Source organism: Grampus griseus (genome assembly GCF_964374135.1).
Source record: "Grampus griseus genome assembly, chromosome: X".
NCBI classification, from domain to species: Eukaryota; Metazoa; Chordata; class Mammalia; order Artiodactyla; family Delphinidae; genus Grampus; species Grampus griseus.
In genome coordinates, this window is record NC_138999.1 from 95,351,457 (window position 1) to 95,369,677 (window position 18,221).

General features: G+C 42.2%; 1 protein-coding gene across 5 annotated transcripts in view; it reads right to left on the minus strand.

The window, feature by feature from the left end:
- CHRDL1 (chordin like 1) overlaps positions 1-18,221 on the minus strand; it is a gene marked incomplete at its 3' end in the record, with an annotated part of 114,860 nt that overhangs the window by 42,895 nt on the left and 53,744 nt on the right. For 3 of the 5 annotated variants that reach the window (XM_082681461.1, XM_082681459.1, XM_082681462.1), the window contains exons 5-6: positions 7,028-7,170; positions 5,498-5,591 (exon numbers count right to left, since the gene is read on the minus strand). In XM_082681461.1, the coding sequence (XP_082537587.1) occupies positions 5,498-5,591; positions 7,028-7,170 (237 nt within the window). Of the gene's footprint in view, positions 1-5,497; positions 5,592-7,027; positions 7,174-18,221 lie in introns of all 5 variants that reach the window. The other 2 variants (XM_082681460.1, XM_082681458.1) reach the window with 1 other exon arrangement.

An 18,221-nucleotide genomic window follows, 5' to 3' on the forward strand; every position in this document is an offset into this window, starting at 1 on the left:
CAGTGTCTTGCCCAAGGTCACATCACTAGTGGACAGAAGCTCTGCCAGGTCAAATCTATGTCCTTCTGGCTTCAGAGCCTATCTCCTTTGCATTATATTGCCGATTGGATGCAATAATGTCTTTTTGCAGTTTCCTTTCTTTTATTAATTGCTCTTCAGTTTAGATTTCACCTTATTTTTCCCCAAGCAAAATCACCTTAGCCCAACAAATGAATTGTAGCAATTATCTGGTTATAGTAGTAACTACGTGTACACCTCTGCTAAGAATGAACTCTCCTGGGTGTGGAGAAAAGGGAACCCTCGTGTACTGTGGATGGGAACGTAAATTGGTGCAGCCACTATGGAGAGCAGTATGGAGGTTCCTTAAAAATCTAAAATTAGAGCTACCATAGGATTTAGCAATCCCACTTCTCGGTATATATCTGGAAAAGACAAAAACTCTAATTCGAAAAGACATGTGCACTCCAGTAGCCAAGACATGGAAACAACCCAAGTGCCCATCAACAGAGGATTGGTTTAAAAATATGTGGTATATATATATATATATATATATATATATATATATATATACACACACACACACACATATATACAATTCCATTACGTATATGTAATGGAATATTACCCAGCCATAAAAAAGAATGAAATATTGCCATTTGCAGCAACATGGATGGACCTAGAGATTATCATAGTAAGTGAAGTAAGTCAGACAGAGAAAGACAAATCTTATATGATATCACTTACCTGCAGAATCTAAAAAAATAATACAAATGAATCTATATACAAAACAGAAACAGACTCACAGACATAGAAAACAAACTTACGGTTACCAGAGGGGAAAGGGGGTGGGGAGGGATAAATTAGGAGTATGAGATTAACAGATACAAACTACCAACATAAAATAGATAAGCAACAAGGATTTACTATATAGTACAGGAAACTATATTCAATATCTTTAATAATAGCCTATAAGGGAAAATAATCTGAAAATTATATATATATATATATATATATATAATATATAACTGAATCACTTTGCTGTACACCCGAAACTAACACAATATTGTAAATCAACTATACTTCAATTTTAAAAAATGGACTCTCTTCCTTTTGGAACAGACTCAAATTAAGTTGGGGCAAAGATTGAGAAAGGAGGCGAGGAACAAAATACCCAGCTTTACTGGCAGAAATGTCACAGCTGTACTGAGGGACAGTACACACACTGTGAGAAACAGGAATGGAAAGATCCAGGGCCTTAGTGAAGCATAAATCAAATTAGGCTGCAACTAAAGCCACAGTGACTTGTGAGGGCTGGTACAAACAGCATAGTAAAAAGGATGAGCATGTATGGGTACTACGAATAAGGTAATTTCTTTCTAAAAGGAATATTAATTAGAGTGTGCTAAAGTGAGGTAGGGAAGAAAAAACAATGTGGAGGATCGGGAATGACAACAGGTAATTTCCTACTGACCATGAACCAATGTATAGCCAGTACCATCTACCACAGTCAATCAGTAATTCAGAGGAAGAAAAAACACAAATAATATCCTATTTGAGTAGAATCTAATTCAAACCATGACTAACTTTCTGGCAATACTTCCAAGCTAGTGTGCATTCATTCAAATAACACCTACTCTGTGCCCGGTGCAGTGGGGGGAAAAAAGATGAGCCCAAAATAGTTTCTGCCTTACGGAGCTCACACATCAGTAGCGATGATAAGACGTGGGCACACATAATAAAAGACAAAATGTGCCCGGGTGATTAACTCTACTGAAGAAGCACAGGTGAGGCCCTGAAGAGTCAGAGAGATGAGGGAGTTTACTCCTAAATGATAGGATTAAAAAAAAAAAGCTTCCTGGAGGAGGTGGCATTCGAACTGGCCTCTGAAGGAGAAGCAGGATTTAGGGGTGGAGAAACTGGAATGAAGGTGGGAATGCAGAGAAGAGACAAAGGCCTTCCCGCTAGTATTTATTCAAATGTAACCTGAGGACTATCTGTGTTAGGATCCGAGGAGGCTGCATTTGAGCTAGGTCTTCAAGAACTGGCAGGATTTCTACAGGCAGAGATGGAGGAAAAGGATTTTCCAGAGAAAGGCAACATTCCCTCCTCTCAGGGTTACTGTACATGTTAGATATAACCTAGGAAGCCGTTTTGTCTCCTTTTCCTCCCAGCCTTATCATGAAATGTCTGCTGTTCATTCACCCCAAACTGGCTTGCCATACGGTTGGAATTAGATGTTCTGACCAATCAGAGATTGACATTGGTTACTCTTCTATTGGCTTGCTCAGGTTTCCGATTTTTAATAGGCTCAGTTTAAGTGTACTAAATTCAGATGTAAAGCCATCATTTCAGGCCACTCCCAGTCATCTATGTGGTCTTAGGAATGGTTTCTCAAAGTGAAAGTCTATTGACCACCTGCACCAGAATGGACAATGGGCCCTGTTTAAATGCACATCCCAGGACCCCTTCCCAAGGCCACCAAAACAATCTCTGCAGTTGTGCTCCAGGGATCTGAATTTCAACAAGTTCTCCAGGTGATTCTGAAGCACACTAAAGTCTGAGAGATATTGAGGGGCAGAGGAGAGAGTAAAGGCACAAAGGTAAGAGAACACAAGAACAATGTGGGTAGAACCTGAGGTGCAAGAATGGAAGAACGTGGGCCTATAAAGGTAACTTGAGGCTAGAGCATGAAAGGCCTTTACTGTCAGAGTCGGGGGTTGACAAGTATGCTGCTGGCAACAGGGAACCATTCATTTTAGTGGCAGAGTGGAGTAGTTAAGAGCCTGGAGTCTGGAGCCAGACTTCCAGGGTTCAAATCTTAGCTCTTTGCCTCACCGGCTATATGACCTTGAACATATCTGGTCCTAGAGGATCCTAGAGGATCCTAACCTCTTTCTGCTTCAGTTTCATCATCTATAAAAAATGTGGATAACAATCATACTCCCCACACAGGGTTGTCATGGGATTAAATGAGTTCATATCTGTCAAGTGCACAGAATTGTGACCGGCATAGAGTAAGCACGATATGTGTCAGCATAAAGCCTTCTGAGTAGGAGTGTAGCACGCTTAAGGCTATCTCTTTGAAAGATTAAGCCGGCAGCAATGTATAGGAGTCAATTACCTATTTGCTACCAGCAAATCCTATAATCTTTTCCCTCTAACTCAGTGGCTCTCAACCTTGGCTGCACGTTGGAATCATCTCCCTCACCACCACCCCCATCCCCAGTCTGGACATAAATTTACCAAAATAATTCCAATATTCACCCATAGCCAAGAACCAATGCTCTAATACACAGTCTTCTCTCAGTATCTGCGAGGAGTTGGTTCCAGGACCTTCATGGATACCAAAATTTGAGGATGTTCTGTCTCTCATATAAAGTTGCATAGTATTTTCATATAGCTTACATGCATCCTCCCACATACTTAAATCATCTCTAGATTACTTATAAAACCTAACAGAATGTTAACGCTATATGCATAGTTGGGAATACAACGTAAACACCATGTAAATAGTTACCATCACATGGCAAATTCAAGTTCTGCTTTTTGGAACTCTCTGGATTTATTTTTTTCTCCGATATGTTGGAACCATGGTTGGTTGAATCTGCGGACGTGGCACTTGCAGATATGCGGGGCCTACTGGATTTCAAATTTGTCCAATTTTCGTTACTAGTTCTCACTATATGCGAGACAGTGTCCTAGGTCCTTTTCCTGCATTATCTCATTTAAACCTCACAACCATTTGGAGGTAGGTGGTAACATTACTGTCACTGTAAAGATTGTTAGAAAGGTGAGTACATCCTGTCTCATGATCACCCAGCTAGAAAGTAGCAGGGCTGGGATTAGAATCAAGGCAGCCTGGTTCCAGAGGCCCCCAGTCTGAACCACTACCCTACACTGTGTCCCCAGACCAGAATCCCACTCTCTCATACCAGAGAGACTGCTAAACCCATCCTCCTGGTCTCTCCACTTGTCTTATTTCCTCCCTCCAATCTAGTCTGGACACAAAAACAAGTGAGATCTTTTAACACATCAACTAGATCATGTCATGCCCTGTGCACAACCTTCCCGTGAGTTCCCAATGCACTTAAAAATGGAAATCCAAATTCCTTCCCATGGCCTTGAAGGTCCTGCATGGTCTGACTCCTTCCTGTTCACCTCTCCAGTCTCATCGCATGCCAGTTATGACCACAATCACTATATTCCTACCACACTGGTCCCTAGGCTCCTTGAATGCTATAAGCTCTTCCCTGCCTGGTCCTTTGAACTTTCTTTTCTTTCTGCCTGGAATGCTCTCCTCCCAGGACCTTTGCATGGATGACTCCTTTTCATCTTTCAAGTCTGAGCTTAAATGTCATCTCAGAGAGGCCTTTCCGACAATTCAACCTAAACGCCTTCACCTCTTATTTTCTATCTTGGTCCTTTGTTTATTTCCTTCACAGTACTCACACTGTTTATATTTAGGTATTTGTTTGCTTGCTTGTTTATTATTTGTCTTCTCAGGTAAAATGTGAGTTCCATAAGAGCAAAGAACATATCCTGGCTGCTGTGTATGCCACATACGGTTGTACAGGTTGTGTCCTGCACAAGGGTGCGTCAGCTAAGGAGGTACATTCACAAGGATTTTCTGGTGAAATGGCAGTCAAGTATCTTAAGTAAGGGGATCCTTTCTGTAATTCACATAAAGATGCCATATAGTCTAGCAGTGCCCTGTATGTCTACTATATTTACCATTACGCATCCAGTTTCTAGCACAGTGCCAAGCATATAGTAGACATTCAATAAGCACATCGGATGGAAGGAAAGAAGACAAAATTAGGAGGGAAAGGGGGAAAAGGGGGGGATATAGAGGACTGCTAATAGATTTGGTAATTTGAGAAGAGGCAATAAAAGAGAAACTAAAGGTGATTATGTTTGATCTTGGAAACCTAAAGAAAAAGAAATTGGTACTGTCATCAAAGAAATGAAACCCAAAGAAGAAAAAACTGGCTTGAGAAGATGATGATTCCATTTTGGATATAATTTGAGAAGACGATGCTTTCCATTTTGCTTTTATTAAGTTTGTCACCACTTTATTGTGGGATTTAAAAAATACACCTATATCTGCCCTGCCTAATCTTCAAAATGGTCACATCAGTGCTTTGGGAGGCCCATTCTTCCTTCTAAGGCTGTGTATGGAAATGCCCTGTGTTTTACAATACAATAATGTAGGGGCCAAGCTAGAAGGGATTAAGGAAGGAAAGACAAAGATACTTTCACATTAGATGACTATCACCCCTCTCCCCCGGCTGCACTCCAGCCCAGTGCAGTTTCTTTCAGGGAGTGACCCTTAAAAGCAGTGCTTTTATTTTTTCCTTTTGTGATTGAAAGCATCCTTAGAATCTAAGGCTACCATAGAAAGTTCCCTTTCCCTAGGACACTGGACAGGTATTTTCCTCTTCTAAATCTTGCTACTCAGGATGGCGGGACCTGGGGTCTTGGGAAACAGGATACCTACCTCTGCACACCCGGCAGCAGGAATCAGGAACAGAGACTGGGAATGCACAGGTTAACTTGGGGCAAGTCTTGAGACCACAGTACACATTGCCCTCCTGCCAAAGAGGAACAGAATTAAGGTCAGAAGGAGCTGCAGTACATGTAAAGGCTTTAGCTCAGTACCTGGGATGAGTAGGGGCTCAAACGCCCTTCCCCCATGCTCTTCCATAGTCAGTTATATGCACTTCCTAACTTTTATGATGCGTTATATTTTTTCTATTTACTATTTCTCCATGCCAGAGACTAAGTCACAGGAGATGGCAATTCTCATCAGGCATGCCGGTCTAAGATGAAACAAAGTAGTCAGCGTGAGGGCTGCCGTGAGACTCCAAACCACCAATACAGTCTTGCCCCTCTCTTCTGTCCATTCTGGTCCCTATCGTGCTTCAGCTGGATGTTGGGGCTTTGGGGAAATGCAGATTTGCACAATACCTGCCTTCCGTAACACGCACTAGAGTTCTCCCTTCCAAAACAAGTAGACAAGCTCTTTGGGGTGATACAAAACTATAAAAGATCATCTGAATGGACAGCTCAGTCCAGCACAAGGCGAGGGAGAGGATCAAATGCACTTGCTGGTTATGTTTGTCCTTGCATAATATTCATTCCCTAAAATTCTATGTTCCAAACATCATTCCTTGAGCCTTGATCTTAGTTCTTAGAAGCATACTGTTCTGGAGCTAGGAGGGTTCCTGAAAGGTCATTAGGGGAGCATGGCTACGAGCAAATTCTCCCAAACTACTGAGATGCTATATTTTTACTAAAAATCCCTAAGCAAAGAGATTCTTTAGCTTCCCTTGTCAATCCAGTGTTTCATACCCTTTATAGGCGGAAAAGTTGTTTCTACATCTAACTTCATCCCCTCATACTTCAGCTTAAACACCCAATTTTACTCCATTTTTCTGGTTCTATTTATTACATTCTCTGGGCCGCACAATTAGATGATGATGTAATCAGTATACCTCATTCATGAAGTATACAATTCTTTTGACAAATAATGTCACAGGAATCATCATGATCAAGCATTTGTCGAGAGACTTTTCTCATTGCAGGGCACCAGGAACTGACTGGTTAGTGGAATATTTCAGAGATGGGAACCAAGAGACACCCCATTTTCTTGTGAATTGGACTGAGTGGCCCCAGATGGTGCCAGTGGCTTTTCCACCCATGGCATTTCCAAGGCTTATCAAATAACTGAGTTCTTCAGATGAAGGCTCTGGTGGTGTAATTATTGTGAAAAGAAGTACAGATCAAGATTATCAACTCATTTTTGTCCTTTTAAGCAGTGCTAAAGTTTTAAGACCGGGATATGACTGGATCTGACCTCTTCAACAGAGTTGATCAGGGTTGATTAAGGTCAGGAAGGCTCATGATTTAGATGCGATTCATCTTCCAATCAAGCACCCTACAGTGTAGGCTTAAACTAAAAGTACAAGTATGGAAGCGCTCTTATTTGGGTAGGGGATAGCAGAGACGTTAAGATACAGGGTCTTACCGAACAGCTGCACTGTGTGCATTGGTTGGGTTGCCGGTTCTGAAAGAGCCCTTCAGCCATGAACAGCTCACCGTGTTGGTAAGTGGTCCCGTTGTACTCACACGACTTGCTGGTCACCTTATTGTTCGTTGGGGGTAAGGAGTCTTCTGGGACAGGGTGGAGAAAAACCACACCGAGTATTGGCATCATTGCAAAGAATTTCACAAATCCCAACAGCAGATGGGGCTGTACCACACGGAGAGAGTTAAAAATAGTCCCTAATTCAGTGGTTGATGACTTCGATAATATTAAAGCAGCCAGACAGGAATAACAAGTGACATGTGACTATCCATCCATTCCTTCAAATTTGGGGCATTTATTGAGCACCTACTACGTACCAGGCACTATGACAGGCACTAAAGAGATATCAGTGAAGAAGGACAAGGCCCCCGCCTTGATGGAGTTAACAGTGTTAGATGAATAAGGTATTAACTTGCCTGGAAGGAGGGAGTCTTTTCTGATAAGGAACCACCTATTATAACTACCCTGGTAACTTTAACCCTTCCCATGTTTTATAACACTTGGTATATGCTTGTATGCTTGTTCTAGCCTCTGGAGTCTTTGCTTCTTTTTAGTCTCTCCACCAAGATTGCCCCCTCCTTGCCACTCTTTTCCACCTATTGAAGTCCTGTCTGATTCTGAAGGCTCAGCAAAAGTCCACTTTCCTCCATGAAGTAGTCCCTAACAGCTCCAGCCCACGATCTGCACCTCTCAAAGCATCTGATGTCTGAGGCACACCATTTGGCACTTGAATATTACTGTAACTCATATTTGCGAATTATAGTCACCTAGCCAACAATTTACAAAGAGCTTTCACATACGTTATTACAATGGAGCCCCATAAGAACACTGTGAAGCAAGTAAGGCAGATTCTTATCTTCATTTTTCATTTGAGGGTGACAAGTCTCTGATGTTGAATGACTTATCTGAAGTCACAAAGGTAGTGAGTGATGAAAAAGGGAATTGATATCTGGTCCTCTGTCTCTAAATTCCATTTTTTCCTACCAACCCATATATACATTTGTATATATTGCTTTTTGAAGACTTGGGACTCCGCCTTACACGTGTCTTTCTCCATGGAGTCTGGCACAGGGTTGCCACGTAGCAAAAAGGTCAATGCACTTGGTGAGCTGACTCTAAGTGAATGGTTTCGAGAAGTCTTTTCATTGGGCTTCCTTAAAGTACATGCTGTGCACACACATACACACACATATACACACACCAAATATCAATGAACAAGTGCCCAGGTTAAACTAACCATCAGTGTACAAATTAACAATAGATAATTGTTATTATCTACAAGCAGAGCTTCGAAAGTACATGCTGTGGGATAGTGGAAGAACAGAAGTTAGCGGAGTTGTGGGTTTCATTGGAGGGAGGCTTAAAAAGTTAGACCATCCTGGTAACTCTTCTACATTGTTGGTGGGAATGTAAATTGGTGCAGCCACTAGGGAAAACAGTATGGAGGTTCCTTAAAAAATTAAAAATAGAGTTACCATATGATTCTGCAATCCCACTCCTGGGCAGATATCCAGAGAAAACTCTAATTTGAAAAGATACATGCACCCCAATGTTCATAGCAGCACTAGTTACAATAGCCAAGACATGGAAACAACCCAAGTGCCCATCAACAGACAACTGGTTCAAGAAGATGTAGTATAGGGACTTCCCCGGTGGCGCAGTGGTTAAGAATCTGCCTGATGGGTTTGAGCCCTAGCCCGGGAAGATCCCACATGCCACAGAGCTACTAAGCCCACGAGCCACAACTACGGAGCCCGCGTGCCACAACTACTGAAGCCCATGCACCTAGTGCCCGTGCTCCGCAACAAGAGAAGCCACTGCAATGAGAAGCCTGCTCATCACAACGAAGAGTAGCTCCCGCTCGCCGCAACTTAGAGAAAACTGGTGTGCAACAACAAAGACCCAACGCAGCCAAAAATTAATTAATTAATTTAAAAAAGATGTGGTATATATTTACAGTGCAATATTACTCAGCCATAAAAAGAATGAAATATTGCCATTTGCAGCAAGATGGATGGACCTAGAGATTATCATACTAAGTGAAGTAAGTCAGGCAGAGAAAGACAAATATTATATGGTATTACTTATATGTGGAATCTAAAAAAAATTACTGTACAAATGAATCTATATACAAAACAGGAACAGACTAACAGACATAGAAAACAAATTTATGGTTACCAAAGGGGAAAGGTGGGGGGGAGGGATAAATTAGGAATATGGGATTAACAGATACAAACTACTATACATAAAGTAGATAAACAACAGGAATTATGGTATAACACAAGGAACTATGTTCAATATCTTGTAATAACCTATAATGGAAAATAACCTGAAATATAAATAAATATATATATATATATATATATATATATATATATATATATACACACACACACACATATATAACTGAATCAATTTGCTGTATACCTGAAAATGACACAATATTGTAAATCAACTATACTTCAATAAAATTTTTTTTAAAAAAGAGACCATTCTTTCTTTCCCATCACTCAAAACTATGATGAAAATGAGTCCATTTTATGGTGGGTAAATTATACCTCAATACAACTGTTTGAATAAAAACAATGAAATTGTTCTCAGGATCTCATTGGAGTGCATTAATGTACTCAACAAGAGATGGAGAGAAAGCAAAAAAGAAGACAAAACAGAATCAAAGAAAAGGAAACCAATTATGGTTATGCTTAATGCTAATTTTACACAAGAAATTTATCTTAACTTCTTCCTATTATTATTGCATTCTTCTAAGATCCCTAATGGGGTGAGGGGAGAATGATGAAAATGAGGCTACTGATACCTCAAAAGGTTTGGTCCATGTCACACAGCTATTAATAGAAGAGCCAACTAAGAAATATAGTTTTCCTGCCTTGAAGTTTCCTGTTCTTTTCACACAGTGGGTGTCAAAACTGGAGGGCAGAAAGGAAATGAACTCAGTCCCTGGAAGAGATGTCTGCATTCTCATGTTTGTTGTATCCTATGTTTATTGCAGCATTATTCACAGTAGCCAAGATATGGAGACAACTTAAGTGTCCATCCCATACCCTTAAAAGGACAATCCTGCCATTTGCAACAACATGGTTGAACCTGAAGGACATTATGCTAAGTGAAGTAAGCCAGTTACAGAAAGAAAAAAAAAACTGCATAATCTCACTTAAATGTGAAATCTAAAAAATTTGAATACATAGAAGCAGAGATTAGAATGGTGGTTACCAGGGGCAGGGAGGTGCGAGAAATGGGGAGATATTGGTCAAAGGGTACAAGGTTGCAGTTATGTAGGATGAGTAAGTCTAGAGATCTAAAGTATAGCATGATGGCTATAGTTAATAATACTGCATTGTATACTGGAAATTTGCTAAGACAGTAGATTTCAGGTGCTCTCATCACAAAAATAGATGGTAATCAGGCGAGGAGGAGATGATGTTAATTAGCTTAACTGCAGTAATCATTTCAATCTGTGTATGTATATCAAATCAGCATGTTGTATACCTTAAATATATACAATTTTTACTAAAGAAAAGAAAGTTTTTAAAAACTGAGGGGGGCAGCATCACTGAGTCATAATCCCAGCTCGGGTACCCACCTCCCATAACCTTGAACAAGTCACTTTACCTCTTTGGGCCTTTACTTTTCTATCTAAGAATAGGATATGGAACTCAAATCCCCCCTTGCATCTTTGGAGGGCTAACAGCATGCAAGGAACTCCAGAGGCAAGAAAAGCCACCTCAGACTCTACACGCTCCCTTCCCAGATTTTCCAAGGTGGCTGGGCTTCTAACCAACAATCCTTGGAACACATTCTGTGTTCCTGGCCGAAATCTGGCAGAAAATCAGTCTGAAGCAAGGTTGGCTTCAGGAGCCCTCAGGGGAATGCTACAACAGAAGTGACCAGGTTGCATGGCTTCTAGCCTCTGCCATTTCCCATTTCCCATCAAATCCCACACAGCACTCCGAGGAGGAGTGGGGGAAGGACGCTGTCGGGTAAGCAGACCAGCACTCAGCCATCTGACTACAATTGTGTTGCCAAAAGGAACTGTTCCTTCTCCCCATGAGCGATGATCTTATATGTAAGCAGAACTATAATTTCTGGGGTGCTCAGAAAACACTCCCTTATCCTAAATGTCTCTTACCACCTTTTCTCTCATGGATGCCTAAAATGCCATCATTAGAAGTTCATTCTTTTGGATTAGTGGTTGCCTTTCGGCAACCAGATTTTATAATCCCCAGGCTTCTCTGAGAGGATACACATTGTCAGTAACATCTCAGTGTGAATAACCTTGTGACAGGCTTTTTTCCCCCCTTCAGAGCAACTGGCAAGTTTTACCAAAAAGTCTGTGGTCCTTTCCCACTTCCTTTGATACACCAATCTCTCCCTCCTAGTACTACCCCTCCTCCCACCCTCTGAAACCCAACATCCTCATGCTGGTGGCTCTCTTCTCCACTCTCCCTACCCTCAAATTTCTACTTCCTTAGTGGGCCAGTTCTGGGCTAGTCAGAAAGGCCACTTGTAAGTCAGCTCCCAGTGGTTATGAGATAAATGCAAACCTGTCCAGAGCTCCCAAGTGTGGTTGCTAATCTCCTTGACTCCGAGCCCTCCCTTCTTTTGCCATTGCTATTGTTACTCAGGTTCCTATTTTATTCTTGACAGCTGAGCCTGATGCCAGTGTTTCCAGTCTGGTTCTCTCTCATTCTAGTGGTGTAGTCCCAGCACAGCCACAGTCCATTCTGGAGGTGGTGGTGGAGAGGGTAATATGGAGATGAAGGTAGAGGGCTTGGAAGAAGAGGTTATGTTCCCTTTAATTTCCTTGAGACAGACAGACACACACACACACACACACACACACACACACACACGAATATTATTCAGCCATAAAAAAGAGAATGAAATCTTGCCATTTGTGACAACATGGATGGACCTTGAGGGCATTATGCTAAGTGAAATAAGTCAGACTGAGAAAGACAAATACTATATGATCTCATTTATACACGGAATCTTAAAAAAAAAAAAGCTTGCAGATATAGAGAACAGACTGGTGGTTGCCAGACGCAGGGGGTGGGGGGGTGCTGGGGATGGAATGTACATCATGGTGAGTGTACTTAATAATATTGCACTGCATATTTTAAAGTTGCTAAGAGAATAAATCTTAAAAGTCCTCATCACAAGAAAAAAATTTGTAACTATATATGGGGACAGATGTTAACTAGACTTATTGAGTTGATCATTTTGCAATATAAACAGATATTGAACCATTATGTTGTACACCTGAAACGAATATAATATGTCAATTATACCTCAATTTAAAAAAACGACACCAAGATAACCATTTTTCTTATCAGATTTGCAAAAATCCTAAAGTTTGATTAATAAACTCTCTCAGCAAGGCTGTGGAGAATTGATACAAACACTATGGAGGCAATTTAGCAATATCATTCAATTTTAAAATATATGTATTTTCTGAATGTACATGTATATAACAAAAATTAAAAGGAGGTCCAAGGAAGAGCGTGAGGGATACATTTGTCTTTTAAATAAATGTTTCCAAAGCTTATCATTTCATCTAAAGTGAAAGTAAAAGTTACTCTTTTGACATGGATTCTGTCATAAATATGGCTTTAATATTCTCTCTGCTCATTATATGTAGATATATTTTATTTCTCCAAACCAGTTATAAACTATTTGAGGTTGTAGTTTATGGGCTCTGTTCTTTTGTCCACACCATAGTACCCAGCACAAAGCTAGGTGGAAAGAAGATATTTAACATAAGCCTTAAGAAGAACTAAGGTTTTGAAAACTAATCTACTTTTCATGCTTATACCTGAATTCTATGCGAGAAAATAAAGTTGTTGATGTGGCAAATTAAAAAAATATATATGTGTATTTTTGACCCAGCAATCCTACTTTTAAGAATTCACGCTACAGATATACTTGCGTGTGTGTGAAAAATCTAAAAGTTATTCACTGCACCATTGTTCGTGATGGCAAAAGATTGGAAACAACTTCTGTGTCCATCAATAGACATTTGGTTAAATATGTGGTGGTTCATTAATACAATGAAATAGTGTGTAGTCGTATAAAAGAATGCGTAAGCTCTCTATGCACTAATACAGAAAAACAGATTATTAAATGAAAAAAATCACAAAGTGCAAAATGATTTGGATAATATACTGCCTTTTATGTAAAGAGGATATAATTTTTTTAAGAGTACGTATTCATATTTGCTTATATTTTCATAAAGAAAATCTGGAAGGATACATAGGAAAATACTAAAAGTTATAAGGGGAGACTATGTTTTGAGGAGAAAGGTAAGAATTGAATGGATGTGGGACAGGGGTGAATTAGACATCTTACTGCATACTTTTACATATACCTTTATGAGCGTAAACATGTATAATCATATATACACATACACACATATGCATTCATATTCTTGAATGATACAAATGTATTTCCCACTGAAAAATTAAATTTGAAGAGTGTATGTTTAAAAAAACTCTAACTCAAGGCGAGGGGCTAAACTTGATGACCATTTTGGGTCCCTTCCAACCGTGGAAAATCAATCCTACAGAGCTGGTCATAGAAGCCAGCTCTATTCCTACTAGTGGGACAGACCTTAGCTAGGACTCTTGTGTTCCCAGTGTGACTACAATGAGACGGTTTTCTCTTACAGACACTATTTAGCCCCTTTGGGGAGAGTGGGGGGCTATTACACTGCTCTCTGAAACAAATTGTTTTCAATAAAGTCTGTAAATTTGAGCTGACATCTGGGCCTTGGCCCAGCTAGGAAGAAAGCAGGCAAAGAAGGGTGCTAATGGGAAACCTCCTGTGCTCCTCCAAGGAGGGAAGAACAGCTGGGCACTGCATCCTGGTCAAGCTAGGTCACAGCATACAGCAAGGATGTGACGCATCTTGCAGAATTAATGCATCCCAAACAGTGGGTATGTATAGTTTCCCTCCAAGAACCTTGCTCACCCTCTGAGGTCATGTGCGTTCAGGTGACTGGGATGCTCACTGAAATCAAAGGTATTGCTTCAAATGGGTCCATGAGCTAAAGCAATGATGCCTACCATTTAGATTGCTTCCTGTCAGCGCTCCAAACATTATCACTTCTTTTTGCCCTGGGTTGCTCAAAATGATGACTTATCTAGACCTGCTGTCCTTAGGCGGAGACCTATGATTTTCATATCTTCCCCAAACTCTCCTCCTCCATAAAAACTTAACTCCTCTGTGTCCCATCACATTGAGGCCTTGATAGGGGAGCTTAGCACTCATCTTATTGACTAATTCATAGCACGGTGAGAATGGAAGACAATGTTTGAAAATAGGTTTGTTTTCTAGATAATTAAATTGTAACTTAGGCCTTTGATGCTTTATCTATAATGAGGTTGTAGAGCACAGGGCAAGGAGTGTGAAACATTCCAGAACTTAAGGCTCAATGTAGGGGCGTTTACTAAAAATACAGCCTCTGAGAGCTGTCCTAGTGGGAGGAAAGGCCTTATTTCAGGGTGTCCGAATTGTGTTCAAATTCCACCTCCACTAGTAATTAGATCCCACTTATTAGCTGAGCAGGTCATTTAACATTCTTGAGCCTCGGTTCACACATCGATAAAATGGGGCTGATAATAGTACCTACCTCACAGGTTGTTGTGAGGATCAAATGAGGTGAGACCCATGACGCGCTCAGCATAGTACCAGACGCATATTAGTGCTCAATGAATGCTGTTACCGTTACATTACTATTAGCTGTAAAGGATAGAGTGTATGGAAGGCAGAAAGCAGGTTGGGGCTGCCTATTCCTTACAGTGCCTGTTATAGGCTGAATGTTTGTGTCCCCTTCACCAAATTCATATGTTGAAAACCTAATCCCCAATGTGATGGTACTTTGACGTGGGGGTCTTTGGGAGTCGGGGCCCTCATGAATGGGATTAATGCCCTTATAAGAAGAGACAACGGGGAGATGACCTCTGCTCTCAGCCATATGAGGACACAGGATGAAGATGACTATCCACAAGCCAGGAAGTGGTCTCTCACCAGACACCAGATCTGCTGACACCTTGATCTTGGACTTTCTAGCCCCTAGGACTGTGAGAAATAAATGTTTGTTGTTTAAGCCATTAGTCTATGCTATTTTTGTTACAGCAGCCCAAACTGACTAAGACAACCGTCTTTCACTATCCTGTAGAACTTCTCAAGTATTGCCGGATTCTGAGTGGTGACTAGAGAGTCACTTCTGAGCCCATCACGTTCACTAAGAATCCTTATATAGCTCAACTTCCAGCTGACTCCATTTGCCCTATCCCCCTATCTCAGTGGGGAGCCCACCAGGAGTGATTTCTTTAGCCAAGCAGCTGAGTTCTGGCCAGAGCCATCTATTAAACCTATAGTCTCTGCTTTGGATTTCCTGAGGGTCCCAGAGAGGTGAATTTAGGAGTCAGAAGGGTCACGAGTGTATTTGTGATTGAGTGGTCTTGAAGGGCAAAGAAACCACCTTTCCCACTGCATTTTGGCCATCATTTCCAGCCTCCTCTCCTGCTGCACGCTTTCTAGAGCTGCTAAACAAAAGTCACTGTTGATTGGTTTGAGTTTCATCTTTGTTTTGGTTCAGTATCTGAGCTGTTCTTTGGAAAGTAGTTCATATTTTTCAGTTTAGAATGCTTCTCCCTTTCTCCCCTTCATCTATTTTCCTTCTGTCCACCCTTCACGGCCCAGCTGCAGTGTCACCTCTTCAGGGAAGACTTGTATAACTACTTCTGCACTCAAAGGTCGCTTTGGCGGAAGGGAAGATGATTGGTAGAGCAGACTGCTCATGCCATGCTAGAGCTTCCAAAGGTGGCAAGTTCACTCTGTCCCTAAACTCTCTTCTTCTTTGCTCTGCCAGAGTGCCTGACATGGCCCCAACTTCAAGCATTAGTTAGAGTAGGGCCCTGCCTTTCCCAGAGGTTTAATAAGTTCATAGTAATGAATACTGAAGGTTGGAGCAGTTCCCCAATAAACAGCAACATCTTGGTAGCGGTGAGGAGAACAAAAATCACAGTGAGACACCACTTTGCACCCACTAGGACAGTTATAGTAAAAAAGAAGATAATAATAAGTGTTGGCAAGGATGTGGAGAAAATGGAACCTTTATACACTGCTGGTAGGAATGTAAAAATGTCAAATGGTACAGCTGCTGTGCAAGAAAGCTTGGCAGTTCCTCCGAAGTTAAACCTAGAGTTACCATATGAACCAGTAATCCCACTTCTAGTATATACTCAAGAGAACTGAAAGCAGAGACTCAAACAGATCCTTGTACACGAATCTTCAGAGTAGCATTATTCACAATAGTCAAAAGGCAGAAAGCACCCAGTGTCCATGAGTGGAAGAACTGATAAACAAAACGTGGTGTATCATACAATGCAATATAATTCAGTTAGAATGGATGAACCTTGAACACATTATGCTTAGTGAAAGAAGCCAGACACAAAAGGTCAGATACTGTATGATTCCATATTCATGAAATATCCACAACAGGCAAATCCCATAGAGACAGAAAGTAGCTCAGTGCACGCCGGGAGCTGAGAGGAGGGGAAAATGGAGTTGACTCCTAGCAGGTATGATGAAAATATTCTGGGGCAGGCCTGGACAGAACGAAGGTGCTGCGTACCCTGGTGACAGGGAGGCAGGTGACGAATAGAAAAGTAAATGACAAAGGGAGAACCACAGAGGGGTGGAGGGAGTCAATCCCAATTCATGATCTTGTCCATGGGGTATCCACCCTGGGAGATGGGGTAGGTCTGCCAGACAGCTGAGCTAAAGGAGGGGCGATGGGGGGAGGACCCTCCCGTTTTGAATCTTCAAGGAGACTCTTCAGCACGACTAGTGGCCTCCCTACTCCGACCCCCGGCCCAACCCCTGGTGGGGTCCCGGGCCAGGAAATTCCTGCAGCAGATTCAACAGATCACTCTGCAGCTCAACAGACAGACACAACACTCTGTCCCAACGAAGAAGGTGCCGAGTGAGAGGAAACAGTCATCTGCCAGTCCAGCTGGACAGAAGAGAGGGGAAGAGGGCACTGAAAGCTCACACCCCCGGTGTGATCCCAGTTCGTCCCCTCCTCATCTAGAACCCCTCTGCAGGCTCTTTTTTTTTGCGGTACACGGGCCTCTCACTGTTGTGGCCTCTCCCGTTGTGGAGCACAGGCTCCGGACGCGCAGGCTCAGCGGCCATGGCTCACGGGCCCAGCCGCTCCGCGGCATGTGGGATCTTCCCAGACCGGGGCACGAACCCGCGTCCCCTGCATCGGCAGGCGGACTCTCAACCACTGCGCCACCAGGGAAGCCCTGCAGGCTGTTTTTCATCCCACTTCCTTTCACGTTTCAACTGCTGTCAGTCAGTAGCTGACCCTGCCTGAAAATGCCACCTTGTCAGGCAGATGAGGAGAAGGATGGCTTGAGGAAAGGCTTTGTGCAAGAGGTGAGCATCCCTCCGTGAGGCAAGGGGTGACAGCAGGCCTGGCACTCGATCTGGGGGAGAAAGGGAGCACATGTATTCTTGGCTGGGTTGGGCCATTGACTTGCTGTGTGATGGGACCGCTGTCCCTTTGCATCTCTGGGCCTCGGTTCCTAAAGAACTTTCTGCATTCGTGAGTACGTGTGTGTATGTTGGGGGTAATCGTTTCACTTGCTTCTACTTTACAGGGACGTGGAAGGAACAAACCAGATTCTATTTTTTGAAAAGGCCTGGGGAGAAAAGAAGCTACATGCAACGTGGACAATTGATTCTGATTATCTCCAGCTTACCAAGTGCAGTCCGTCTGAAGGCAAAAAGAGATGTATAACTGAGTCTGCTCCAGCGGTCCGGCGTCCAGAGCCTAAAAATCCCATGAGGGTTCTGCCAACTCAGAAAAGACCCCTCAGCCTTTCAGGTAGGAGTTCTAGCCTGGCTGTGTCAGTCACCTGCCTGTGGGCAAGCACCCGGAGCTGAAGCTCTGGGTACGAAGCAGCATCACAGCACGGCCCAGCCAGGGTGATGAAGCACATCTCAGAGACGCATCCCCTCGGCTAAAGAACACTCTACTTTAGACCATCCGGTCCCCATCCCCACTGTGTCCCTTGCCAGCTCTGCCCTGACTCATGCTAGACCC